This window comes from Lethenteron reissneri, chromosome 44 (assembly GCF_015708825.2).
Source record: "Lethenteron reissneri isolate LAM-NWPU_2019-01 chromosome 44, ASM1570882v1, whole genome shotgun sequence".
Lineage (NCBI taxonomy): Eukaryota > Metazoa > Chordata > Hyperoartia > Petromyzontiformes > Petromyzontidae > Lethenteron > Lethenteron reissneri.
Window position 1 is genome coordinate 1,637,626 of NC_083822.1, and position 24,133 is coordinate 1,661,758.

The 24,133-nt window shown below is 46.7% G+C and overlaps 1 protein-coding gene across 1 annotated transcript in view; it reads left to right on the top strand.

The window, feature by feature from the left end:
- Positions 1–2,717: 2,717 nt before the first annotated feature.
- LOC133353672 (von Willebrand factor A domain-containing protein 3A-like) overlaps positions 2,718–24,133 on the top strand; it is a 135,894-nt gene continuing 114,478 nt past the window's right edge. Inside the window, 7 exon segments of the mRNA XM_061570102.1 lie at positions 2,718–2,939; positions 5,291–5,383; positions 13,661–13,785; positions 17,293–17,370; positions 19,553–19,607; positions 21,067–21,168; positions 22,768–22,874. Of these exon segments, the coding sequence (XP_061426086.1) occupies positions 2,928–2,939; positions 5,291–5,383; positions 13,661–13,785; positions 17,293–17,370; positions 19,553–19,607; positions 21,067–21,168; positions 22,768–22,874 (572 nt within the window). The 5' untranslated portion in view covers positions 2,718–2,927.

A 24,133-nucleotide genomic window follows, 5' to 3' on the forward strand; every position in this document is an offset into this window, starting at 1 on the left:
GCACCTCGCGCGGTGGACACCTCAGGGGGGGGGGGGGGGGGTCCTTGCTGTGAGATTGCGGAATCGATTCCAATTTCCGGATCGAGGGATTCGAATCGGACCTCGCGATCGATTCTCTCGCGCGTGCGCTGCTGCTGTTCGTGGTAACCGATCGCGATTCTAGCGGAATTTGAATCGTTATTTAGATTAATCCGATGAGCTATTAAGCTCTTTGTATTTTTTTTACAGACGTCCAGTAAGGGTCAGCAAGTTATAAAAAACAACGCAAAACACTGACGGGAGTGCAACGGTATAGAGAAGCTAAGCAAGTCACTAAAACGGACGAGTAAGTAATACAATTCCGGATATAATTACAACTTAAGCTTCAAATAAAGTACATTCCTGCTGATTTGTCAACACCAAATGCAAGCTTGGCACAAAGCAGCGGCGGCTGCACTGTGTCCAAGAGCTGTGGGTGCCAAAGTCGAGGTCTGGTGGACACGAGAGGGCTTCAGGAGTGGAGAGTTCGTGTCGTGTTTGCTGTCCCTCCATAGAAGGAGAGTAGCTGAGCGGTTTTACTGTAAAGGGTTCCACAGGTGGTCTTGTGACACCCAACTAATGGACACCCCGAACATTGTCTTTCCTTTGAATGTTCGGGTCTGTTTTAATGAAAGCTTACAGACAAAAATATGAAGTTTTTGAGAATTAAATGTGGGGGTCACAAGATATCCGGACCACACTGCAAGAAAATCACCACAACACCCACCACAACACCCACCACAACCACAACACCCACCACAGCCACAACACCCACCACAACCACAACACCCACCACAACCACAACACCCACCACAACCACAATACCCACCACAACCACAACACCCACCACAACCACAATACTTACCACAACCACAACACCCACCACAACCACAACACCCACCACAGCCACAAAACCCACCACAGCCACAAAACCCACTACAGCCACAACACCCACCACAACCACAACACCCACCACAACCACAATACTTACCACAACCACAACACCCACCACAACCACAACACCCATCACCACAACATCCACCACAACACCCACCACAACCACAACACCCACCACCACAACACCGACCACAACCACAACACCCACCACAACCACAATACCCACCACAACCACAACACCCATCACCACAACATCCACCACAACACCCACCACAACCACAACACCCACCACCACAACACCGACCACAACCACAACACCCACCACAGCCACAAAACCCACTACAGCCACCACAACACCAATCACAACCACCACCACGACTCTCACAACCACGACCACCACTCTCACAACCACCACCACAACTCTCACAACCACAACTCTCACAACCACCACCACGACGACTCTCACAACCACCACCACAACTCTCACAACCACAACTCTCACAACCACCACCACGACGACTCTCACAACCACCACCACCATCACGACTCTCACCGCCACCACCACAACTCTCACAACCACCACAACGACACTCACCACCACCACCACGAAGACTCTCACAACCACCACCACCACAACTCTCATAACAATCACCACGACACTCACAACCACCACCACCACGACGACTCTCACAACCACCACCACTCTCACAACCACCACCACTCTCACAACCACCACAACTCTCACAACAACCACAACTCTCACAACCACCACCACGACGACTCTCACAACCACCACCACAACTCTCATAACAATCACCACCACCACAACTCTCACAACAACCACAACTCTCACAACCACCACCACTCTCACAACCACCACTACCACCACAACTCTCACAACAACCACAACCCTCACAACCACCACCACCACTCTCACAACCACCACCACAACTCTCACAACAACCACAACTCTCACAACCACCACCACCACAACTCTCATAACAATCACCACGACTCTCACAACCACCACAACGACTCTCACAACCACCACCACGACACTCACAACCACCACCAAAAAGACGACTCTCACAACCACCACAACTTTCACAACCACCACCACGACTCTCACAACCACCACCACCACTCTCACAACCCCAAACTCTCACCACAACCACCACCACCACGACTCTCAAACCACCACCACAACCACCACTCTCACAACCCCAAACTCTCACCACAACCACCACCACCACGACTCTCAAACCACCACCACAACCCTCCTCCACCACCACCACCGCCAATCGCGTCTCACGCTCGCGGCTTCCGCGGCGTCGCCAGGCAACGCGAGTCAACACGGGGAGTGAGACCCACGCAACCCCGAGTCGCACGCAACGCCGAGTCGCACGCAAAGCCGAGTCGCACGCAACGCCGAGTCGCACGCAACGCCGAGTCGCACGCAACGCCGAGTCGCACGCAAAGCCGAGTCGCACGCAACCCCGAGTCGCACGCAACACCGAGTCGCACGCAAAGCCGAGTCGCACGCAACGCCGAGTCGCACGCAACGCCGAGTCGCACGCAAAGCCGAGTCGCACGCAACCCCGAGTCGCACGCAACACCGAGTCGCACGCAAAGCCGAGTCGCACGCAACGCCGAGTCGCACGCAACCCCGAGTCGCACGCAACACCGAGTCGCACGCAAAGCCGAGTCGCACGCAACCCCGAGTCGCACGCAACGCCGAGTCGCACGCAAAGCCGAGTCGCACGCAACGCCGAGTCGCACGCAACGCCGAGTCGCACGCAACACCGAGTCGCACGCAACCCCGAGTCGCACGCAACGCCGAGTCGCACGCAACGCCGAGTCGCACGCAACGCCGAGTCGCACGCAACACCGAGTCGCACGCAACCCCGAGTCGCACGCAACGCCGAGTCGCACGCAACGCCGAGTCGCACGCAACATCGAGCCTAATAAACACGGGCAGCGAGTTCCACGCAACGACGAGTCTTACGCGGAGCATGGAGGAGAAGGTGAGTCTCGCTGACAGTAGAGTTGCATGTTTTCTCTATGCGATATTAAATGTAAGTGAGTTGAACTTCTGTCGCACCGTACGTAGCCAACCGCACAAATCGGAGATGCGGGGGAAGTACAACAAACTACGTCTCTCTGTGTGAGTCTATGGGTTTCTGCTGTGCGAGTCTCTGTGTGAGTCTATGGGTCTCTGCTGTGCGAGTCTCTGTGTGAGTCTATGGGTCTCTGCTGTGCGAGTCTCTGTGTGAGTCTATGGGTCTCTGCTGTGCGAGTCTCTGTGTGAGTCTATGGGTCTCTGCTGTGCGAGTCTCTGTGTGAGTCTATGGGTCTCTGCTGTGCGAGTCTCTGTGTGAGTCTATGGGTCTCTGCTGTGCGAGTCTCTGTGTGAGTCTATGGGTCTCTGCTGTGTGCGTCTGTGTCTCTGTGTGAGTCTATGGGTCTCTGTTGTGCGAGTCTCTGTGTGAGTCTATGGGTCTCTGCTGTGCGAGTCTCTGTGTGAGTCTATGGGTCTCTGCTGTGTGCGTCTGTGTCTCTGTGTGGGTCTATGGGTCTCTGTGTGGGTCTTTGGGTCTCTGTGTGAGTCTGTGGGTCTCTGAGTCTATGGGTTTCTGCTGTGTGAGTATATGAGTCTCTGTGTGAGTCTGAGTCTCTGTGTGAGTCTATTAGTCTCTGATGTGTGTGCGTCTGTGTCTCTGTGTGAGTATATGGGTCTCTGTGTGAGTCTATGGGTCTCTGTGTGGGACTTTGTGTCTCTGTATGAGTCTATGTGTGAGTATATGAGTCTATGTGGGAGTCTATGTGTCTCTGTGGGTCTCTGTGTGAGTATATGTGTCTGTGTGAGTCTATGGGTCTTTGTGTGAGTCTATGGGTTTCTGTGTGAGTCTATGGGTCTCTGTGTGAGTCTATGGGTCTCTGTGTGAGTATATGGTTCTCTGTGTGAGTGGTCTATGAGCCTGTGTGAGTTTAGAGTATTTGGCTGCTATACATTTGCACATAAGCCACTTCGTTGAGCTATGATTTGTGATTGCCAGGCCGCTTCTGAAAAAGAGCTCTATAGCTCAGTGGACCTTACCTGGTAACATAACACATTGTTTAGTTCAGTAATAGCTGCACTTGATTTCTGGGTGAGACCACTTAGTGATCTGACCAAATTTGTGTCGTTATGACCCTCCACTACTCGACACTGCCAAACACATTGTCACGTACGCAAGCGTTACACACGTACATTTTTTTTATTGTTTCAGCTCAGCGGTAAGTTGAGGAAAAATCAAGTAATTCCAAGTGCGGCATTTCACTGGAAACCGCATTAAACATCATCGGTCAGAATAACAATCCGGGAAGTGAGAACGCCTGCTCGTTGGCATCGCTGTATAACGAGTCGTGTGGACTATGCGTGTGCTCGCCAACACCACTTGCCCCAACAGGCTATTGACTTTACACGGGGGATCTTTGTCTTTGTGTGTCTGTGGAGCGGTTGTGGGGAGCGGTGGTGCAGCGGTTACAAACATGGAAACTCGGGTTCGTTTTTCGCTCACGGCCAACACCAGTGATGATTATCTGAACTGGTCCTGGGCAGGGGCGGTTTCTTCATTAGGGCGATTGGGCGACGCACCACCAATGTCATTCAACCACAGAGTCACGCTAGCCGTCACTGTCAGCCTCTGGATATAGTCCAATCAGCGTCATGTCACGTTCTGTGGAGTACCGCCTCTTTTGGGGCGATTTCACTCCGGCTGAGAATCGCCCCGAGTGGCCCCATAGACTTACATTCAAAGATGTTTTTTTTCGAACGGGGGCGCTCCAATGCATTCTCTATGGCTCCGGGAGGGCAAGCCCTAACGTGCTTACGTCATCATACGTGCTTACGTCATCATACGTAAGCACGTTTTATCCAACAATATAATTTATCGCTACCTAGTGGAATCTTTAATAAAATAAACTTGAGTGGTTTGTTTTAATAGTGAGTATATAAACAAACAAGATGTATTGTAAGAGTCACTTTATTTTCCATTAATATTAAAGAAGTGAAGTTGCCTTTACATGCTTAAGCTGTTAATTTATTCATTGCATGGGTGGACCTTATCCTTATCAATCATCCAGACATTTGCCCCCCCTGAGAGATTTTGCAGGAGCCGTCACTGGTCCTGGGCCTTCCCGAGATCGACTCAGCCTCAAATGAGTACCTGGTGCGGTGTGTAAACATCGTCACTGGGGAGACAAAGGCGGTCGGGCGTGGTGCTGGCCACCCACCCCATCATGTGCCGTGCCGGCCTTCGGAGGTGCTCGCTAACAGCACTTTTCCCAAAAGTCTGTCAAGCCTACACTTGGGATTTTTGTCTTGTGTGTGCAGAGGCCAGCGTGGAAAGATGTGGAGTCTGCAAAGGTGCAGCACGCCAACTCGGACCTGCTCGTGACTCACGTGAACCACACGCACGACCTCCTGGTGCGCTCATCATCGGCACCACAAAGTCACCGACACGTTCCCAGCAGATACCGTACATTGCAACAGATTGCATAGACTGCAACAGATTTCATACATTGTAACAGATTACATGCATTGTAATAGATTGCTTAGATTGCATACATTGCAACAGATTGCTTACATTACAACAACAATTGCATATATTGCAACATATTGCATACATTGCAACAAATTTCATATATTGAAACAGATTGCATATATTGGAACAGATTGCTTACATCGCAACAGATTAGATATACTGAATTGCCATACATTGCCTTACATTGCGACAGATTGCATACATTGCAGAATTGCAGAGCAGGCCGATAGCTGCTTTAGTGTTTGCTCCACCGCACCCCAACTGGTGTAGAGACGATTGCAATGAAAGTGAGCTCTGTCGCACGCGCTTCGTTTGTCAGGGGGATCATTGCGTTTCCAAGGTCTCTCTATTCGGGTTGTTAAAATAGTTGTGTTACCGGTAATTGCACGCGCAAGGGAGGTGAACTATCAGATGTTCATTGCTAACCACCCATGTCGGGACGTCCAGTCGTAGAGAAGGCTGCACAGTTAGGCTCTGTATTAATGAGCAACAGAAAGGTCAGGTACAACAAGTTAACTAACTATAACTATTAATTAACAAAAAAATATATTTTACCAGCTAAGGCCCACTGAGCTCTTTTTCAGAAGCGACCTGGCCACAAATGATCGCTCAACGAAGTAGCTTATCAAGTGGAAATATACAGCAGCCAAATAGTCTAAATGGGTGATGTTGATTCTAAATGTGGAGGGAAAACCCGGATGGACCCGGAGAAAAATCCTCGCGGCCACGGGGAGAGAGACACCGCAAACTCCAAATATACAGCAGGCGTTACGGTCGGGATCGAACCCAGGACCTCCTGTGTATTAGGCGAAGTAGTTAACATCTCCTAGCCACTGTGGCGCCCAAGCTCACTCAATAGCTGGAAAGCAACGCAGAGTGCGTGTGTGTACCCAGGGCAGCTATTGAAGGCAGTCCGGGATATACATTTATGAAATGAAAGAGGTGGACAGAGAGTGGGTTTGAGTGATTTTGAAAAACTTAAGTGGATAACACAACGCAACGTACTGTACCTGGATAATCTTTTTTTGTGTATCAGTGTACGTCAGCTGTTGCGACATGTCGATTAAAAATAGACATTTACAAAGACAAATGGAATAAACACTCAAAGGTGAATAAAGGAGCCGTGGAGAGATGCATGCTTGGAATTATACTGAGAGGCAGATGTAACATATAGGCCAGAGAAAAATAGGTACCGTACCTCGGGTAGCAAACCTCAGAAGTATTTATATGGCCAATAAGAATGCATTTTTGACAACTCACTCATTTCAAATGCTTATCATATAATTTACTGTTATATTGACCACGTAAAGATATTGGAACTATTAAATCGATGCCACACCACGGGTGATATTAACAAGGGAAACATCCGGTCTGGGGCAAATGGACTGACATAATGCACCCAGGTTAAATTAGATTTTTTTCTGCACTGCTCTGTTCACAATGTAGCACCCCCCCTGCAGTTGGGCACCACGGTGGCTAGATGTTAACTCCCTCGCCTGGTATGCAGGAGGTCGTGGGTTCGAATCCGGCCCTGATGCCTGCTGTACATTTGGAGTTTTCGTGCCTCTTTCTCTCATCATCATCACGGTGGCTAGGAGATGTTAACTCCCTCGCTTGGTATGCAGGAGGTCGTGGGTTCGATCCCGACCTTCATGCCTTCTGTACATTTGGAGTTTTCGTGTCTCTCTCTCCTCCCGTGGTTGTGTGGATTTTTCTCCAGGTCCCTCCGGTTTTTCTTGCCACATTTAGAATCAACGTTACGCGTCTAGGAGTATTTAACTGCTATAAATTTCCACGTGATAAGACATTTCGTTTAGCTGTCATTTGTGATAGCCAGGTCGATTCTGAAAGAAAACTGTATAGCTCAGTGGGCTTTACCTGGTAAAATAAAAAAATATATAGTATTTTTTTACGCGTATAGTTTGGAACGGGAGGTTCACCGATTGGGCTCTGCGCATTGGGCCTCCGAAACCGCTGTTGGGCAGTACAACAATGGGGTCTCTAGATGTCACTACAGAGCTGCTGCTGTCTCTTCTGTAGATGTCACTACAGAGCCACCGTGCAACCGGGCTTCACAACACCAGTCTGGGGAGGCACAGACATCAAACGGTTGGAAAATCCTGGCGGTTTATATTAGTATTGTCTTCTATACTCAAGTGTATATTATCTTATATAGACGGACTGCATAAAGCGCCGCATTCCTAGGCACTTTACAACTATTGCAAATTTGTACGTAAGGTGATCGTGGTTGAGATAAAGAGTGGGGTTGTCATTTATAGTGGTGGTGTTGCCGTGGTGACGGGAGGAGAGACGGGAGTGGTTAAGGAGGGGTTGAGGCAGTGGCGTCACTTGGGTTTGTGTCACTCAGTGTGGGTAACTCATGGTTGGTGTCACACCTCATGGACCTCCGCCCGTACTAGACCATACAGAATCCTTAGTAATGTTTTTTGTACTAATGTTACTCGTAAATCGTAATTCTCGTATATCACTGAATGTAATGGCAATAGCTGTGACGTAAACAACGAGCAAAATTAAAATAATACCTTCAAATTACAATATTTACTTGAATTACTACTTAATTCTCAAAAAAGTTATTGATATAGGTTCACATAATAATTACCACAATATTGTAGCTAAAACACCATAAAATTTGATAGAATCAGCGACTATAAAAACACCAGCAGCAACGAAAACAGCAGCGCGTGCAGACGAAACCACTTGACTCGAAGCTATGACCGGAGCGCATTAGAAGGTTCAAAAAGTAAACTAGCATAGAGTTTTAGCCTTGTAGGTATATTGTACATGTAATCTTGGTTTACAATATTTTTTGTTGTTGTTATAACTACAGTGAGGGAAAAAGTACATTTGCCCACTGACAAAGAAATTATCAGTCTATAATTTTAATGGTAGGTTTATTTGAACAGTGAGAGACAGAATAACAACAAAAATCCAGAAAAATGCATGTCAAAAATGTTATAATTGATTTGCATTTTAATGAGGAAAATAAGTATTTGATCCCCTCTCAATCAAAAAGATTTCTGGCTCCCAGGTGTCTTTTATACAGGTAACGAGCTGAGATTAGGAGCACACTCTTAAAGGGAGTGCTCCTAATCTCAGCTTGTTACCTGTATAAAAGACACCTGTTCACAGAAGCAATCAATCAGATTCCAAACTCTCCACCATGGCCAAGACCAAAGAGCTCTCCAAGGATGTCAGGGACAAGATTGTAGACCTACACAAGGCTGGAATGGGCTACAAGACCATCGCCAAACAGCTTGGTGAGAAGTTGGTGCAATTATTCGCAAATGGAAGAAACACAAAATAACTGTCAATCTCCTTCGGCCTGGGGCTCCATGCAAGATCTCACCTCGTGGAGTTGCAATGATCATGAGAACGGTGAGGAATCAGCCCAGAACTGCACGGGAGAATCTTGTCAATGATCTCAAGGCAGCTGGGACCATAGTCACCAAGAAAACAATTGGTAACACACTACGCCGTGAAGGACTGAAATCCTGCAGCGCCCGCAAGGACCCCTGCTCAAGAAAGCACATATACATGCCCGTCTGAAGTTTGCCAATGACCATCTGAATGATTCAGAGGACAACTGGGTGAAAGTGTTGTGGTCAGATGAGACCAAAATGGAGCTCTTTGGCATCAACTCAACTCGCCGTGTCTGGAGGAGGAATGCTGCAAGACCACCATCCCCACCGTCAAACATGGAGGTGGAAACATTATGCTTTGGGGGTGTTTTTCTGCTAAGGGGACAGGACAACTTCACCGCATCAAAGGGACGATGGACGGTGCCATGTACCGTCAAATCTTGGGTGAGAACCTCCTTCCCTCAGCCAGGGCATTGAAAATGGGTCGTGGATGGGTATTCCAGCATGACAATGACCCAAAACACATGGCCAAGGCAACAAAGGAGTGGCTCAAGAAGAAGCACATTAAGGTCCTGGAGTGGCCTAGCCAGTCTCCAGACCTTAATCCCATAGAAAATCTGTGGAGGGAGCTGAAGGTTCGAGTTGCCAAATGTCAGCCTCGAAACCTTAATGACTTGGAGAAGATCTGCAAAGAGGAGTGGGACAAAATCCCTCCTGAGATGTGTGCAAACCTGGTGGCCAACTACAAGAAACGTCTGACCTCTGTGATTGCCAACACGGGTTTTGCCACAAAGTACTAAGTCATGTTTTGCAGAGGGGTCAAATACTTATTTCCCTCATTAAAATGCAAATCAATTTATAACATTTTCGGCATGCGTTTTTCTGGATTTTGTTGTTGTTATTCTGTCTCTCACTGTTCACATAAACCTATCATTAAAATTATAGACTGATCATTTCTTTGTCAGTGGGCAAACGTACAAAATCAGCAGGGGATCAAATACTTTTTTCCCTCACTGTAACTACAAGGATATTTTTCTAAAAAAGAATACCTTTCTGCTGAAAAACTGCACAAAAATTGTATAGTCATTTTGGTGTCACCCCCTCTGATGGTGTCACCCAGTGCGGTCCGCACCCCCCTCGTGACACCACTGGGTTGAGGTAGGCCTGGTCATAGCTGGTTAGGGAGTAGCAGTGGGGGTAGTGATAGGGGTAGTGGTAGGGGTTAGGGCAGCGGTGGGCAAACTTTTTCACTCGCGGGCCACAATGGGTTCTAAAATTTGAGAGGGGCCGGGCCAGGAACAGATGGATGGAGTGTTTGTGTGAACTAATATAAATGACATGTAAAAATCATTACATGAAGGGATTTGGCCTTTAACAGGTAGCAAAGCATTTATTTGCAAGGAAATTTAACAAATTGCACGAACATGAACAATACAAAAACATGTCGTAAAGTGACTGATGAAACATCATGAAAAGATCTGAGGCCTGCGCCCAAACCAATTACCTCACTTGAACTTCTTTATTATCTACATTAACAGGTTAGAGCAGCCACGCAGGCTGTGTGATGGAGATTTGGCTCCAACCTCGCTGCAGCAACAGATCATCACTTTCAGTTTCAGTGGGAATAGTGTTGTTGATCTCCCATTTTTGCCAGTGAATCCAAGTCTGCAGTTATTTTGGTTGTGGCAATTCTCAGGATAGATCTGAGGTGCTGATCCGTTAACTTTGATCTGTGACGGGCTTTGTTGGCGTTCATGACGCTGAATGTCTGCTCATACACATAAGTCGAGCCAAACAAAGTCAGTATCTTCTGTGCAGTCCTCCGGAGGTTTGGAAACGTGGCTCTGTTAAGTGAAGCATAAAAGTCATTCAGTTTAACAGAGTTGAACTTCTCCTTTAGGACGGAGTCAGACTGAAGATCTATCAGTTCCAACTGCAGCTCCTGTGGTGCTGTTTCAGGGTCTTGTGACAGGGGACAGGACACCAGCTGAAGTGACTGTTCAATGTTTTCGAAATCAGAGAACCTACGGCAGAATTCTCCGTGCAGGTCCTCAAGCGATTTGCTGTATTTTTTTGCGTTTCGCGGTGCCTCTTCCTGCATGGCAAGTGTGGGGAAATGAGCGAAAGATTTGTTCGCAATTTGTCCGGAGAACAAAGTGAGCTTGGATTTGAAGGCTTTCACATGTTTGTACATGTCGTGAACAAACTGATCTTTCCCCTGCAGTTTCACATTCAGCTCATTCATGTGTGAAAATATGTCCACAGCAAACGCAAAGTCACTAAGCCAGTTCTTGTCGCTTAGCTCAGGGAATTCGTCAGATTTCTCCATCAACTCCAAAAATGCGATGATGTCCTCTTTCAGCTCCCACAATCGTTGTAACACTTTCCCCAAACTTAAACAGCGGACACCAGAGTGGTACAGCAAGTTTTGATGATCCGCATCAGTTTCCTCCAGGAACGTAATAAACTGACGGTGCTGAAGTCCCCTTGCTCATATAAAGTTCACAAGTTTTACGACTGGATTCACGACATGATTAAGCTGCAATACAGACTTACACAGGGATTCCTGATGGATGATGCAGTGAAGGAAAATAAGATCCTGGACAGGGTTTTCCTCTTTCAATTTATCCTGGATTCTTTTCAGCAGCCCAACATTTTTTCCAGTTAAATTTGGCGATCCATCCGTTGTGACATTGACAAGTTTACTCTGAGGTAGCATCATTCTTTCGATGACAGCAGATACCTGGTTATACAAGTCCTCTCCTCGCGTTGTTCCTTTCAGGGACTCCATGGTCAAACACTCCTCTGTTATCGCAAAACTGTCGTCAATGCCTCGGATAAAAATGAGGAGCTGAGCAGTGTATTTTACGTCCGTACTTTCATCCAGTGCTAGTGAATATAATTCAAAGGAATCAGACTTTTTGTTTAATTGACTGGCTATATTTTTATCAATCAGTTCCACACGGCGAGTCACAGTCCTGCGTGATAAACTGACTTTTTCAAATTAGCTTTTGATCTCCGGACACAAGATGTTTGCTGTCTGTACCATGTATTCTTTTACAAACTTGCCTTCGGAGAAAGTGGTAATGAGTGGTAATGTTGGTGAGAAGAAGTTTTTAAAGAAAATTTAAATTGAAGTGAAGAAGGAAATTATTGAAAAGTTTGTATAATTAATGATTTTTCAAACTATAATTATGTTTTCTGTGCTTGAAACTCTTTAAAAACTGTGCGGTCTAGAATGGACTCGTGAAATTCGGAGAGAACTCGGAGTTAAGTTTTGTTTGTTTTGTTGGATTACACAAAGTGCGCCATCTAATGGGGAAATGGGGGCATTACAGGAGGAAGGTAAAATTTTATTTAATAATAATATTTGGACAAGTTCGGCGGGCCGGATTAAAAAGCCCAACGGGCCGTATACGGCCCGCGGGCCGTACTTTGCCCATATCTGGGTTAGGGTATGGGTAGTTATCGGGGTTGGGGTAGTGATCGGGGTTCTGATAGTGATAGGGCTTAGGGTAGTGATAGGGGTTGAGGTAGTGATAGGGTTTGGGGTAGTGATATGGGTAGTGATATGGGTTGGGGTAGTGATGGGGGTTGGGGTAATGATAGTGATAGGGGTTGGGGTAGTGATAGGGGTTGGGATAGTGATAGGGGTTGGGGAAGTGATATGGGTTGGGGTAGTGATAGGGTTTGGGGTAGTGATAGGGGTTGGGGTAGTGATGGGAGTTGGGGTAGTGATAGGGGTAGTGATAAGGGTTGGGGTAGTGACAGGGGTTGGGGTAGTGATAGGGGTTGGGGTAGTGATAGAGGTTGGGGTAGTGACAGGGGTTGGGGTAGTGATAGGGGTTTGGGTAGTGATAGGGGTTGAGGTAGTGATAGGGGTTGGGGTCGGCCTGGTTGTAGCTGGGAGGTGGGGCAGGGAGTAGCAATAGTAGTCGGATGGGGAAGGGAAAAGAGATGGGGGTTGTTTTAAGGGAGTGTAATGAGAGAGCGCCACCTAAGGGACAACCAGGGGTTTTGGATAATAACTGCTGGGTTACTTATATCCAATTAGAAGGAAGGGTTCCATCTGGGCCAAAGCTCGTGGGTATGTACGGGAAATATTTGGAAGATTCCACGAGGGGCGTGGCTCGAAGTGGAGCCTAGCTCCGCCGAGAGCAATATAAGGAGAGGCGGTGAGAGGACTTGGGGTCGGTGTGGGAAGCCTGGTGTCCGGACTGCATCATCGCCTACCTCTTCTCGCCACCGGCCAGCGAAGTCCTCTCTCCTCCCAGCGCGCCGCCAGCCAGCGGCGAGTGTGGAGAGAGAGAGACGCGCCGCAACGGTGGACGAGGGAGTGTGCGCGTTACGGCAAGGAGAGAGAGCGAAGCCATCCGGAGAGAGAGAGCGGAGCTGTGCAGTCCTTGTTAAATAAAAGACACAAGTCAGCAGTCGTCGTGGATGTGCTTTATTACAGGAGGAACAGAAGCCGGTAATAGTAAAGACGATTGTCCTATGTGCAGTGGAAGTTTGTTTCAGTGAAGGGGAGCAAGAAGGGTGAAGGAACGAGGTTGAGACTCAGCGCGGGGGCGAGGGAGGTGCAGAAAGTAGATCGGGAGCGCGCGCTGTGTGAATGTTATACAATGTAACAGTTGTTATGCTTCGAGACGTAATCCAGGATACCAAGCTCGTGCCCCAAGGTGCAGGCGCGGTGCAACGCCCTCCGTTTAGCAATCCGCAAAGGCCCTCTCGTTGCGAGCTACTGCGGACGCGTTTTTTTGTTTTGGGTGCCTGTGACAGAGAGCTGAGGGGATGGAGGTTTCGTGCAGCGACCGACAGAACTCGGCGCAGTGGCTGAGAATGCGCAGCCTGGAGAGCCACCGCCTCACCCTACCGCACCTCCTGCACAAGGGCACCGTCGTCGCGTACGCTCTGCACAACCTCGACGCTGTTGCCACCGCCACTTTCACGCCAACTAAATTGCAGCCCCTTGACATTCCACTGCGGGCTGAAGCAGGATTACTGAGTTCTTCCACGGGGTTCTTTAATGTTATTCACTGTGGTTATAATGCACAAAACGCTGCTTTCAGACACCCTATGACCATATCTGTCATCCCCAATTCAGACCTTATTGGTCACCCCGTACCCTTATAAATCTCAACGTTCATCCTATGAAGTCCCATCACAAGGGAGAAACACAGACATTTTTTTGCCCGTACTGAAATGGCTGTATGCCATATGGACCTGAAAACTCAATTCCCTGTACAACAATACGGGGTAAACCGTATGTGTTGACAGCTATGCATGACCAAGGCCGTATTATCCAATAAGCCACAGTAGGCACGATGCCTAGGGCCTACGAAAAAAAAAATGTCACCATGGTTTTTTTTGTATGATAAAACATGTAACCAAGATATATTTAAATATCAAGAATAGGCAACTGTACATACTAAGAGGCAGAGTCAAGTAGATGTCAATAGTTTTTTCTCATAAGGTGAGAGCGAAATTAACACCGTAGATGAACTTTCGGAGACTTTTTTCATTGCAAAATTATCAATAACATCCAAAGGTGTTTTTGCACAATCTCATTCTCAATAGAGAGCAGTGCAAGGGAAGACAAAGGCGTTGTCGTCTGGACGAAGTTACACATGAGACAATCGAGTGACAGCGGCGGTAGTAGTGACATGGGGCAGCAGCAGTATCAGCTGTAGAGAGTTAGTGCTGAAGGCCGACAAGAACCTTAATCAGGGCCTCGGCTAAAGGCCTTCCACTATTCCACGTTGGTCGTGACGGGTGGGTTGACCTTAAGTTAGGTCATCCACACTGGTCAATCGTGGATTGGTGAATTCAGGGGAGAGCGTTGAGCTGTCACCGCTGACACTTGGGTTCGAATCTAGGCAGCTGCTGCCATGTGATGAAAGTTTAGTTTGCAACCGTAGCGAGTCGATGGCCTCAGCCCAGTCACCGATGACTGCCAAAAAAAAAATCCCATCAACATTCAACTTAGTTCTGCAACTTCATTTTGTGTACATTCCTGTTCTGAGAATTAAAACATAGATTTTGACGTACGCATCACACAGCAGAGCGGGTGGGAAAGTGCTGTGGTCTACCGCTAGAATGAATGACAGCAGATTGAGACTGGTGATGGAATGGCAGCCAAAGGAGGGAGCACTCCATACGTAATATGGATTGTATGTGGCACCGCAGGACCGTGAGGGATAGTGGTGATAATCAGAATCAGAATATTTATTTATACTGCAGGAGGAATCTGATGAGCTTTAAAGCTCTTTTTCACAGATGTCCAGTTGGGGCACAGGGTCAGAACGTTACAACAACAAACAATACAAAAACACGATAGCGGTACAAAGTATGGGAAATGTAAGCAAATCACTAAAAAATTATACTAATAAAACTAAACTTGTGTTTTACCAGGTAAAGCCCACTGAGCTATTAGCTTCTTTTTCAGAAGCGACCTGGCCACAAATGATAGCTCAATTAAGTGGCTTATCATGTGGAAATGTATAGCAGCCAAAACTAAATAACCTAAACGCAAATTTCTAAATGTAGAGGGAAAAAACAGGACCTGGAGAAAAAATCCACACAACCATGGGGAGAGAGACATGCAAACTCCAAATATACAGACTTCAGGGTCAGGATCGAACCTCCAACCTGCTGCAAAACAGGCGAGGAAGATAACCATTGGATTGCCAATGACGAATTCCACTCGGAGACACTAATACGTAGCGTGTACAAGTGGAATTCACACTGTGCAAGTTGCAGAAACAAGTTACGGGACAAGTTACATACTGTGCGCGTTACAGGACATTTCATACATTATTTCCACGCTGCCCATTCCCTCGTCAGTACCCAGTACCATGTTGCTGACATTGAAATGCCCCTGAGTGCTAGCGACCATGACGTTTAACTCACCTATGCCCTGCCTGTGTGTGAACTTGCCTGCTACCTTAACAATCACCCATTGTACTTCCACATCGCCAGTGGGCACGGTAGCAGTCATATACGGCAACAGACGACCGGTGACATCCAGACACGGACAGATCAGAGCTCGTAGGTTGGCTCACTACGGTCACGCAGCGCTGTTCTGCGTTATTCAACACTTTGCATTACTCTGGTTCTGTAGAATATCCTGTTGACGTGAGTGTTACATGAACACCTTCTGGGGCAGCAGGGTTGGCGTTGTGGTAACACTTTGCGCCTCACGGCAAGAAGGCCATGGGTTTGATGCCTGACTCGGGCGTCTATTTGCGTGGAGTTTGTTCTGTTATGCGCGAGTTTTCTCCGGAGTTCTGCGGCTTTCCCTCATTGCTGCTGGTATTCACCAAACATCTCACGCCGAAAATGTACCAGCAAGATACTAAACTATTTTTTATTTTTACCAGGTAAGGCCCTCTGAGCTATATAGCTCTTTTTCAGAAGCGACGTGGCCACGAATGATACATCAACAAAGTGGCTTATCATGTGGAAATGTATAGCAGCTAGATACTCGAAACGCATGTTTTTATATGTGGAGGGGAGAACCTGGAGAAAAATCCACATGAACATAGGGAGAGAGAGAGAGAGAGAGGGAGACGTGCAAACTCCAAGTATAGAGGCATCGTCAGGGTCGGGATGGAACCTCCTTTATATCAGGCGAGGTAGTTAAAATCTCGCCACTGCAACGCCCAAATTGGGATTACATAACATCGCCCCCCTTCTGCAAAAACATTGCAGCATCCTCCTGAAAAAGAGTCTTGAGACTCTGTGAGGCTTTCCGGATGACCCAGCAGAACATTAAAAAAGACATGTTCCAAAAAGGTGCACATTTTTGTGATGACATTAATTCACAAAGGCCTCCCACCATGTCTGGCCAGTGCTCGCCGAGCTGCACTGGCTTCCGGTTGCCAAACGAATTCGTTATAAGGTCGCAATCCTTACACACAAAGTGCTTGCCACAAATGAATCACAACACCTTGGTGATCTCGTTAAGGAATGTAAACCATCACACAACCTCTGGTCATCCTTACAGCGGCGGCTTTTGGCTGGCCATCAAACAAAGACGGTCACCGCATCACGCGCTTTCAGCGGCCGTCTGGAACACGATGTTAGGAAGCCACTGGAGCTATACACTTTTAAATCATCTAGATTGGAAACTCATTCTTTTGACCCGCTTCTTGTCTTTTTGTTTATTGTCCTTCCCCCAGCAAGTTTGGCTACGTATGGTGCCAAGAAGTTTAATGTAGATAGATTATAAAAGTTAGCTGGTAGTAAAAAAAAGGAAAGACTGTGCTTGCAATACTTTTTCTGACTTTTTATTTTTAATTACATATGCATCCAGTTTGCTGTGTGACAGCTCGTGCGCCTGCAATGCCGCCGATGAACCGGGCGGCGGGTGAATCTTCTGCGCTGTCATTTCCTGTTTTGTGTTTCAACAGGAGCCCTGGGCCAGACATGCAGGAGCATTTACACTTCAGTGCTGCTGTCATTGCGGAGTTCGAAACCAAACTGCACCAGTAAGTGAACTGCATTTGTCTTCAACTAAATCGCGCATGATTAGGCAGTGATACTCATAAGCCGTCTGACATAATTTGTCTAATTTTGCATGACGTTCAATAATGTGTTGGACAAAAAAAAATGTTGCGACAGACAATTTTCTGTATGAATGGCAATTTGAACCCTTTCCCGTTCCAATAACATACTTGTCATCGGTATAAAAAAAAGAATATATTTTGTCCTTTCTGGCAATAAAACAGGAGGTGTTAAGATGTTCAAACACCAAATAGAAACCTTTTGCAAGGAATCAAGTCTGCATTAACCACACGTACTTGTGGTGAACATGCAAACAAACGTGCTCTGATAATATATGCAGTTTTTCTTCCGATTCCGCTCCGGTGACGTATATGTACACATCATCGGAACGGAACCCGAAGAAAAACAAAAAATGAAAAAACTTTATCGGTACCGAGGCTCCCACAAGGCCGCGGGGGAGGGCGCGTGGCAGTTTTGGCACCAGCTATCGTAGAGTGCGGCGGTCGTGTCGCTACGGTTCTCGGCGGTAACGTCTTTAAAAACAACGGCATGACTACGTCTCTCTAAATAACATTAACGTCGAGCCGCTCGCGCGTTCCGAGATTCAGCGGTGAATGGGACACCACCACACCCTGCGACTTGCAGACGTCTTGGAACGGGAAAAGGGTCAAGAGCATATTTAATATTGTATATATATACACACAACTTTCTACGATAAATCGTACATAAAGCCACGTTATTGTGCTGATGTCCAGTTGATTGCTTGTTTTGATAATCATCACCAGCTCCATCAATCCATTATCATCATCCATGGCCAGTGATTGTGAAAGGCTTAGATGAATGGAGGCATTGCCTGCACAACTCCTTTTATTCATGAAATGGCTGCAGACAGTCGGGAGTTTCCGTGGATACATTTTGGCCGTGCATTAGTTTTTATATATGTTTGTATATTTATATATTTTTTTGTGAAACAAAGCATACCCGATTTATGTCTCTCCCTTTGATGACGTTTCGCAAATCTGTCGTCGCGTTATTATGAACACCGCTACCTGATTTGCGTCACCTCCACCCCACTCACGTCGCTGACAGCATCATTGTTCATCCTGTCTCGTTATCTGTAACCTCTCAGCCTTCGCCTCCACCTGGAACTGCTTTGCGTCGCGCTTAAAGAAATATACTGAACTGTAGAGTACAATATATTATTTATGTACGGTATTTTTATTTGTTTTTATAGTGAACTGCATCTTATTGTACTCTAAGTAATTTGTGTTTAAGTTTACTGCGTTGAGTGCGGTATTTTTGGTAATGTAACGTTGTGGGTACGTCTAGGATGAAGACGCGAGCATTAACACAACGCGTCACCGCAAAGCTTCCATTGTCTTCGATTTGATTGATGTCGCTTCGATATTCCCCATCGAGGTCGCAGCTTTCAGGAATGCACCTTCCCCCCGGATTTAAACCGGGGTGCTACTCTTCTGTATTGGCAGTGGTGCACAAGCAACTAACTCAACATATTTGTAAATAACACTGCCTTAAAAAGAAGAGATTTATATTTTTAAGTAAACTCTTTATTTTTGTAAGGCGGTATTTTTTTCATTAAATATGGCTCGCCATTACCTGCGAGGTGTGGAGATGTGGCTCATTGACAAGTGCGATGAGGTGACAGAGCGGAGCACTGCGGTTATGGTTAAGGGCAAGTGCCGGTTAATACGTGTTAACTAGTTACTAGCCGGAAAGCCTCTTCACGATCGTCTTCATTGATACGTTGTACAAAACATCGCACAATGTGCCTTTGAAAAGCATTATGGGCACAACATGATAATTAATGGTCAATCATTTCCAAAAAATAATTAAAATCAATTATTGGCTGAAAGATACAAATATTATTGTTCGTCAAAGTGATCCTGGCTCAATCGAGCGTTAAGGTGTTGCTCGTTTCCTTTTTACAACCCTGAACCAGTGATGGAAATTCCATATTCCTATGATGATTTTATTCATAGAACAAGTGTTGACTTCAAATGTCACGACTGTGACTGTACCAAAAGGAGTTATGCAAGTAAACATTACATTTCCCTAACACGTTTGGATGTGCGTAGCGATAATCATTAACGTGAGTGCGATTGAGTGCATCGATCCTCACCGTCCAGTGTTGATTTTTATTTTCAGGATGATTGCCCTTTATCATCAGAGGATCAAGTGGCTGTTGCAGGACAGCAGGAAGGTACTGTGTATTAAATGTACACCTGCTTCCTGTAACAGGCAGAGGGGATGGGGGAAAGCGCTCGCCACCGTGTATCCAAACGTACATGCAGCACGCCTATCCCGTTGCGAGGGCCGTTTGGGAAATGTTCACGATTCATTTGGTGAAGCGATGGCAGGCAAGGAAAGTCAATAAGCTTGCAGCTGTGTCGCACGAGGCCTGCTATTTTGTCACGGCTGACAACAAACGTCAATAAATAAATAAAATACCTGTTGAGACCTCTGGAACATCATGTTCATCGTGATAGAAAGATACACTTCCCTTCTATGTCACCATCATTATCAGCCATTGTCTTTCACACCGATGGATGAGAGCCCCCATTTGCCTCTGTCGTTTTTTATGGTCCTACAACGCTACACACTACCTAAAACTATTTACGCAATTTTTATTTTTACCAGGTAAAGGCCCACTGAGCTATGTAGCTCTTCGATTTAAAGCTTTCGTGATTGCAGGGATTAATCTTCTTGGTTCTTTCGGTAAAGTCACGTAGAAGGGAAGTAATAAAATAATAAAAATAAAACATAATAAAATAATTCTCACGACGTTTCGGCCACAAAGCAAGCAGCCGTCCTCACCTGAGGACGGCTGCTTCTACGTGACTTTACCGAAAGAACCAAGAAGATATGTAGCTCTTTTTCAGATGTGACCTGACCAAAAATGATAGCTCAACGAAGTGGCTTATCACGTGGAAATTTACAGTGGCCAAATACTCTTAAACGCGTGTTCTTGATTCTAAATGTGGAGGGAAAAACCGGAGGACCCGGAGAAAAATCCATGTGTACATAGAGATATTCATGCAAACTCCAAATATACAGCAGGCGTCAGGGTCAGGATCAAACCCACGACCTCCTGTTTACCAGGCAAGGTAGTTAACATCTGGCCACCAATGCCATCGTGAATAAACCAACTCATAATAGAGATGCATTGTAATTTATCTGACTACATTAACCCCCCCCCCCTGGTCTTTGCACCTGATTGACTCACAGTGACGACATCACATTTACTCCCACCTCTATTTAAGACCAAAACAGGAGGATGATTTATCCACATTTTTGGCTGTCGCCTGATGATGCTGGTTGTTGTTGTAATTACCGGTGAATTTACACGGTACTCGAATTGTAAATGTTGTAGTGGGTTTACTCTCGAACACAACCGGTTCGTGCTGAACTGGTAACTAATTGGTACGTTTTGTTTACGTGAAAAGCCCCTTACTAATTGGCTGTGTCGAGTGGTGGTGGCGGAGTTTAACGACATGTTTATATTTACGCGATCCAACCTAACAAAAAAACCTCTGTTACAGATAACAATCAAGTTTGTTGGCGGTGGACGGTGTTACTACATCAATTATGTGTTCTCTTGCGTTTCCCCGTGCCCCCCCCCCACCGCCCGCCCCCTGCCGGTCACGTTTGGAACCGTGCAGTTGTTTGGCCTGGTGCAGGGCACTCGCGTGGCCGTCATTGTGGATGCGTCCGATGCTAACTGCGTACCCGGACGCCTCGCGGATCTCAGGACGTCGCTTCTGGTAACCTCTCTCGACGAGCACAGCCAAGGAGAGTTTTGTAACTTTCACGCATTTTGCTTTTTCGGCCCGGGTTATGACAATTTTGCGTCGGGATAACGTAAAGCCTTGCCCCCCCCCCCCCCCACTTTTCATCGGGGGGTACCCTCCAAACCGCCGCCGTGTGTGGGTCATTGCGACATGAACCAGGAGCAACGTGGTTGGATTCACTCGTCGTCTTCGAGTGCGTGGCTGCATCGCCTCGGGCTCCAGACGGGGTTTTTCTTCAACCGTGCGGTCTGGCAGAGCGGCCTTCACTCAGGTTGCCGACTGCGAGGGTTAAAACCCACAATTAAATTCTGAGTTGATTTCCAGTTCGAAACGAGCATTTAGAGGCACTGCTCGTCTCCCCGTTTGCAGCCACGAGTCAGCGGTGGAAATTCCCCATTCCGATGGCAGGGGTGAGTCTCTTCATGAGACAATAATAATTAAATTCATGAAGCGCCCTAAAACAACTGTTCTCAGGGTGCTATGCATGAAAAGGCGGAAATTGTTAAACATCAACCGAGGAAAGAAGACGCGAAAAAGACGTTTGAAAATAACTGAAGAGAGAAGGCCAACCACTGTTGACTTCCCCCACAAAGTATTGCCTATTTTATTGACCCCGAGAGGGATGATGGGCCGTGTGTCAGCCCCCAACCAGGATTCGATACAACACATTCAAAGGAACTTGTTTTTGTCTGAATGGGCTGGTTTCATCAGCTTGTTAAACATTTTAAAATCTGGTCTCAGTGGTCAAACGAGTGAATAAATAACCGCCATTGATGAGAGCCCATTGAGACAATTCACCCGGGGGTTTCTTTTCGGGCACGTTGATGGAGGAAAATGTCACGACGTTGAAACAGGACCCGAAGTTTCCTTTTCCCACTGAGTGAAGCCCATTGAGCTCAGAAGCTGTTTCCCGGCAAAGGGCGACTCGGCCGGCAGACAAACGTCAAAGCAGCGTGTGGAACAAACCGCACACGTGCCTGTGCATAAACGGCGCTATTCTAGTGCTGTATAAATGCGTTATACGTCAAGAAAAAGGTTATTTGAAAATTTAAATCTATAAATTATACAATAAACTTTTTTATTTAACTAAGTAACGCCCACTGAGCTATGTAGCTCTTTTTCAGATGTGGCCTGGCCACAAATGATAGCTCAACGAAGTGGATTATCGTGTCGACATTTACAGCAGCCAAAGAGTTTAAATGCATGCTTCTAAATGTGGAGGGAAAAATCGGAGAAGGACCCGGAGACAAATCCACGCGAACACGGGGAGAGAGACACTGCAAACTCCAAATATATAGGTGCCAGGGTCGCGATCGAACTCACAACCTCCGGTACACCAGGCAAGGTAGTTAACATTTCGCCGCCGAGGAACCAAAGTGTCAACAGAAAAAAAAAATGAATAGTTATCACCTTCACATTTTAAATACAGCACATCGAGTGTGGCGTCACGCGTGGTGTCTTGAGTGCATTGCCGTCGTGAGCTTGGTTTGCGAAGTGGAATTACCTGCGTATGTGGGTGTCATGCTCCTGGAGTGCGATTGTCGATGCATTCCTGTGCCGATGTCACCACAGCAACTGGTGGATGAGCAGCTGTGCTACAGGAAGCAGCTGTACCTGCTGAGCTGTGGAAGCAAAGAGAAGCCACTGTGGGACACGGCTCGACACGTCAACCTGCGCATGTGAGCTCGCCCGCGTCACTCCGGGATGTACAGGCATCCAGCTAGAAGTTAGAAAGCATCCCAGCTTGAAGCCACGGTGGCGACATGTTAACTACCTTGCCTGGTATACAGGAGGTAAACTATAACCAGGTAAGGCCCCCTGAGCTGTAGAGCTCTTTTTTAGAAGCTACTTGGCCACAAATGATAGCCCAACCAAGTGGCTTAGCACATGGACATTTAAAGCAGCCAGATGCTCCAAATGCACGTTTCTAAATCTGAGTGGAAAAACCTGAGGACCCAGAGTTTTCATGGGTTCGATCCCGACCCTGATGCCTGTATATTTGGAGTTCGCATGTCTCTTTCTCCATGGTCGCATGGATTTTTCTCCGGGTCCTCCTCCGGTTTTTCCCTCCACATTTAGAATATCACGTGTTTAGAGTATTTGGCTGCTATACATTTCCATGTGATAAGCCACTTCGTTGAGCTATAATTTGTGGCCAGGGTGCATCTGAAAAAGAGCTACGCAGCTCAGTGGGCCTTACCTGGTAAAATACAAAATTGTTTAGTTTAGATTCAGTTTAGAAGTTGATTTCCTCAGTAAAGCCCGTAGAGCTAAGAAGCTCTTTTAAGTGTGACTCAGTCGGCAGACAACAAAGCAATCCACAATTACAGATACAAATTATGTTGTAATCTTACATTCACACTGAAACATGAGTGATTTTAATGGAGTCATTTTAAATGAGGACAGAGATAACAGAATGCCAAGAGATGAAACTAGGGTGGGGTTCAAAACACTTTTGGGCAGCAGCTACATTGAATGCTTTTGATACAAATTGGGTGCGAAATATGACCATCTGTTATCTGGCACGTGATTATCTGGCTTCCAACATTACCCGGCGGTCCCGGGCTAATCTGTAACCAGTCTGGCTATCGGTACCGCGTGCGTGACAAAAAAAAGTAGCTATGCTTGATTCCATGTCAAATATTATATACACAACATACAACTTAAACAATTAATATACTGCATGTATATCCATCTTTCGTGACTAATAACTACAGTAATAAAAACAGAAATTATACACGGTGCGATCCGGCGAAAAGTTGCGTGCAATTCGGCGTTCGCCGGAGCACCGGGCCTGAAGGCTGCATCACTCCGGCGATTGTCAAACACGCTTGGTTGTGTTGATACAAGAGCATCGTGGTGCTACGTGCATCATCACAACATGATGCAGTTTTTCAGATTGGAGTGGTAAATACAGTACAGTAAATACGTGAACCTT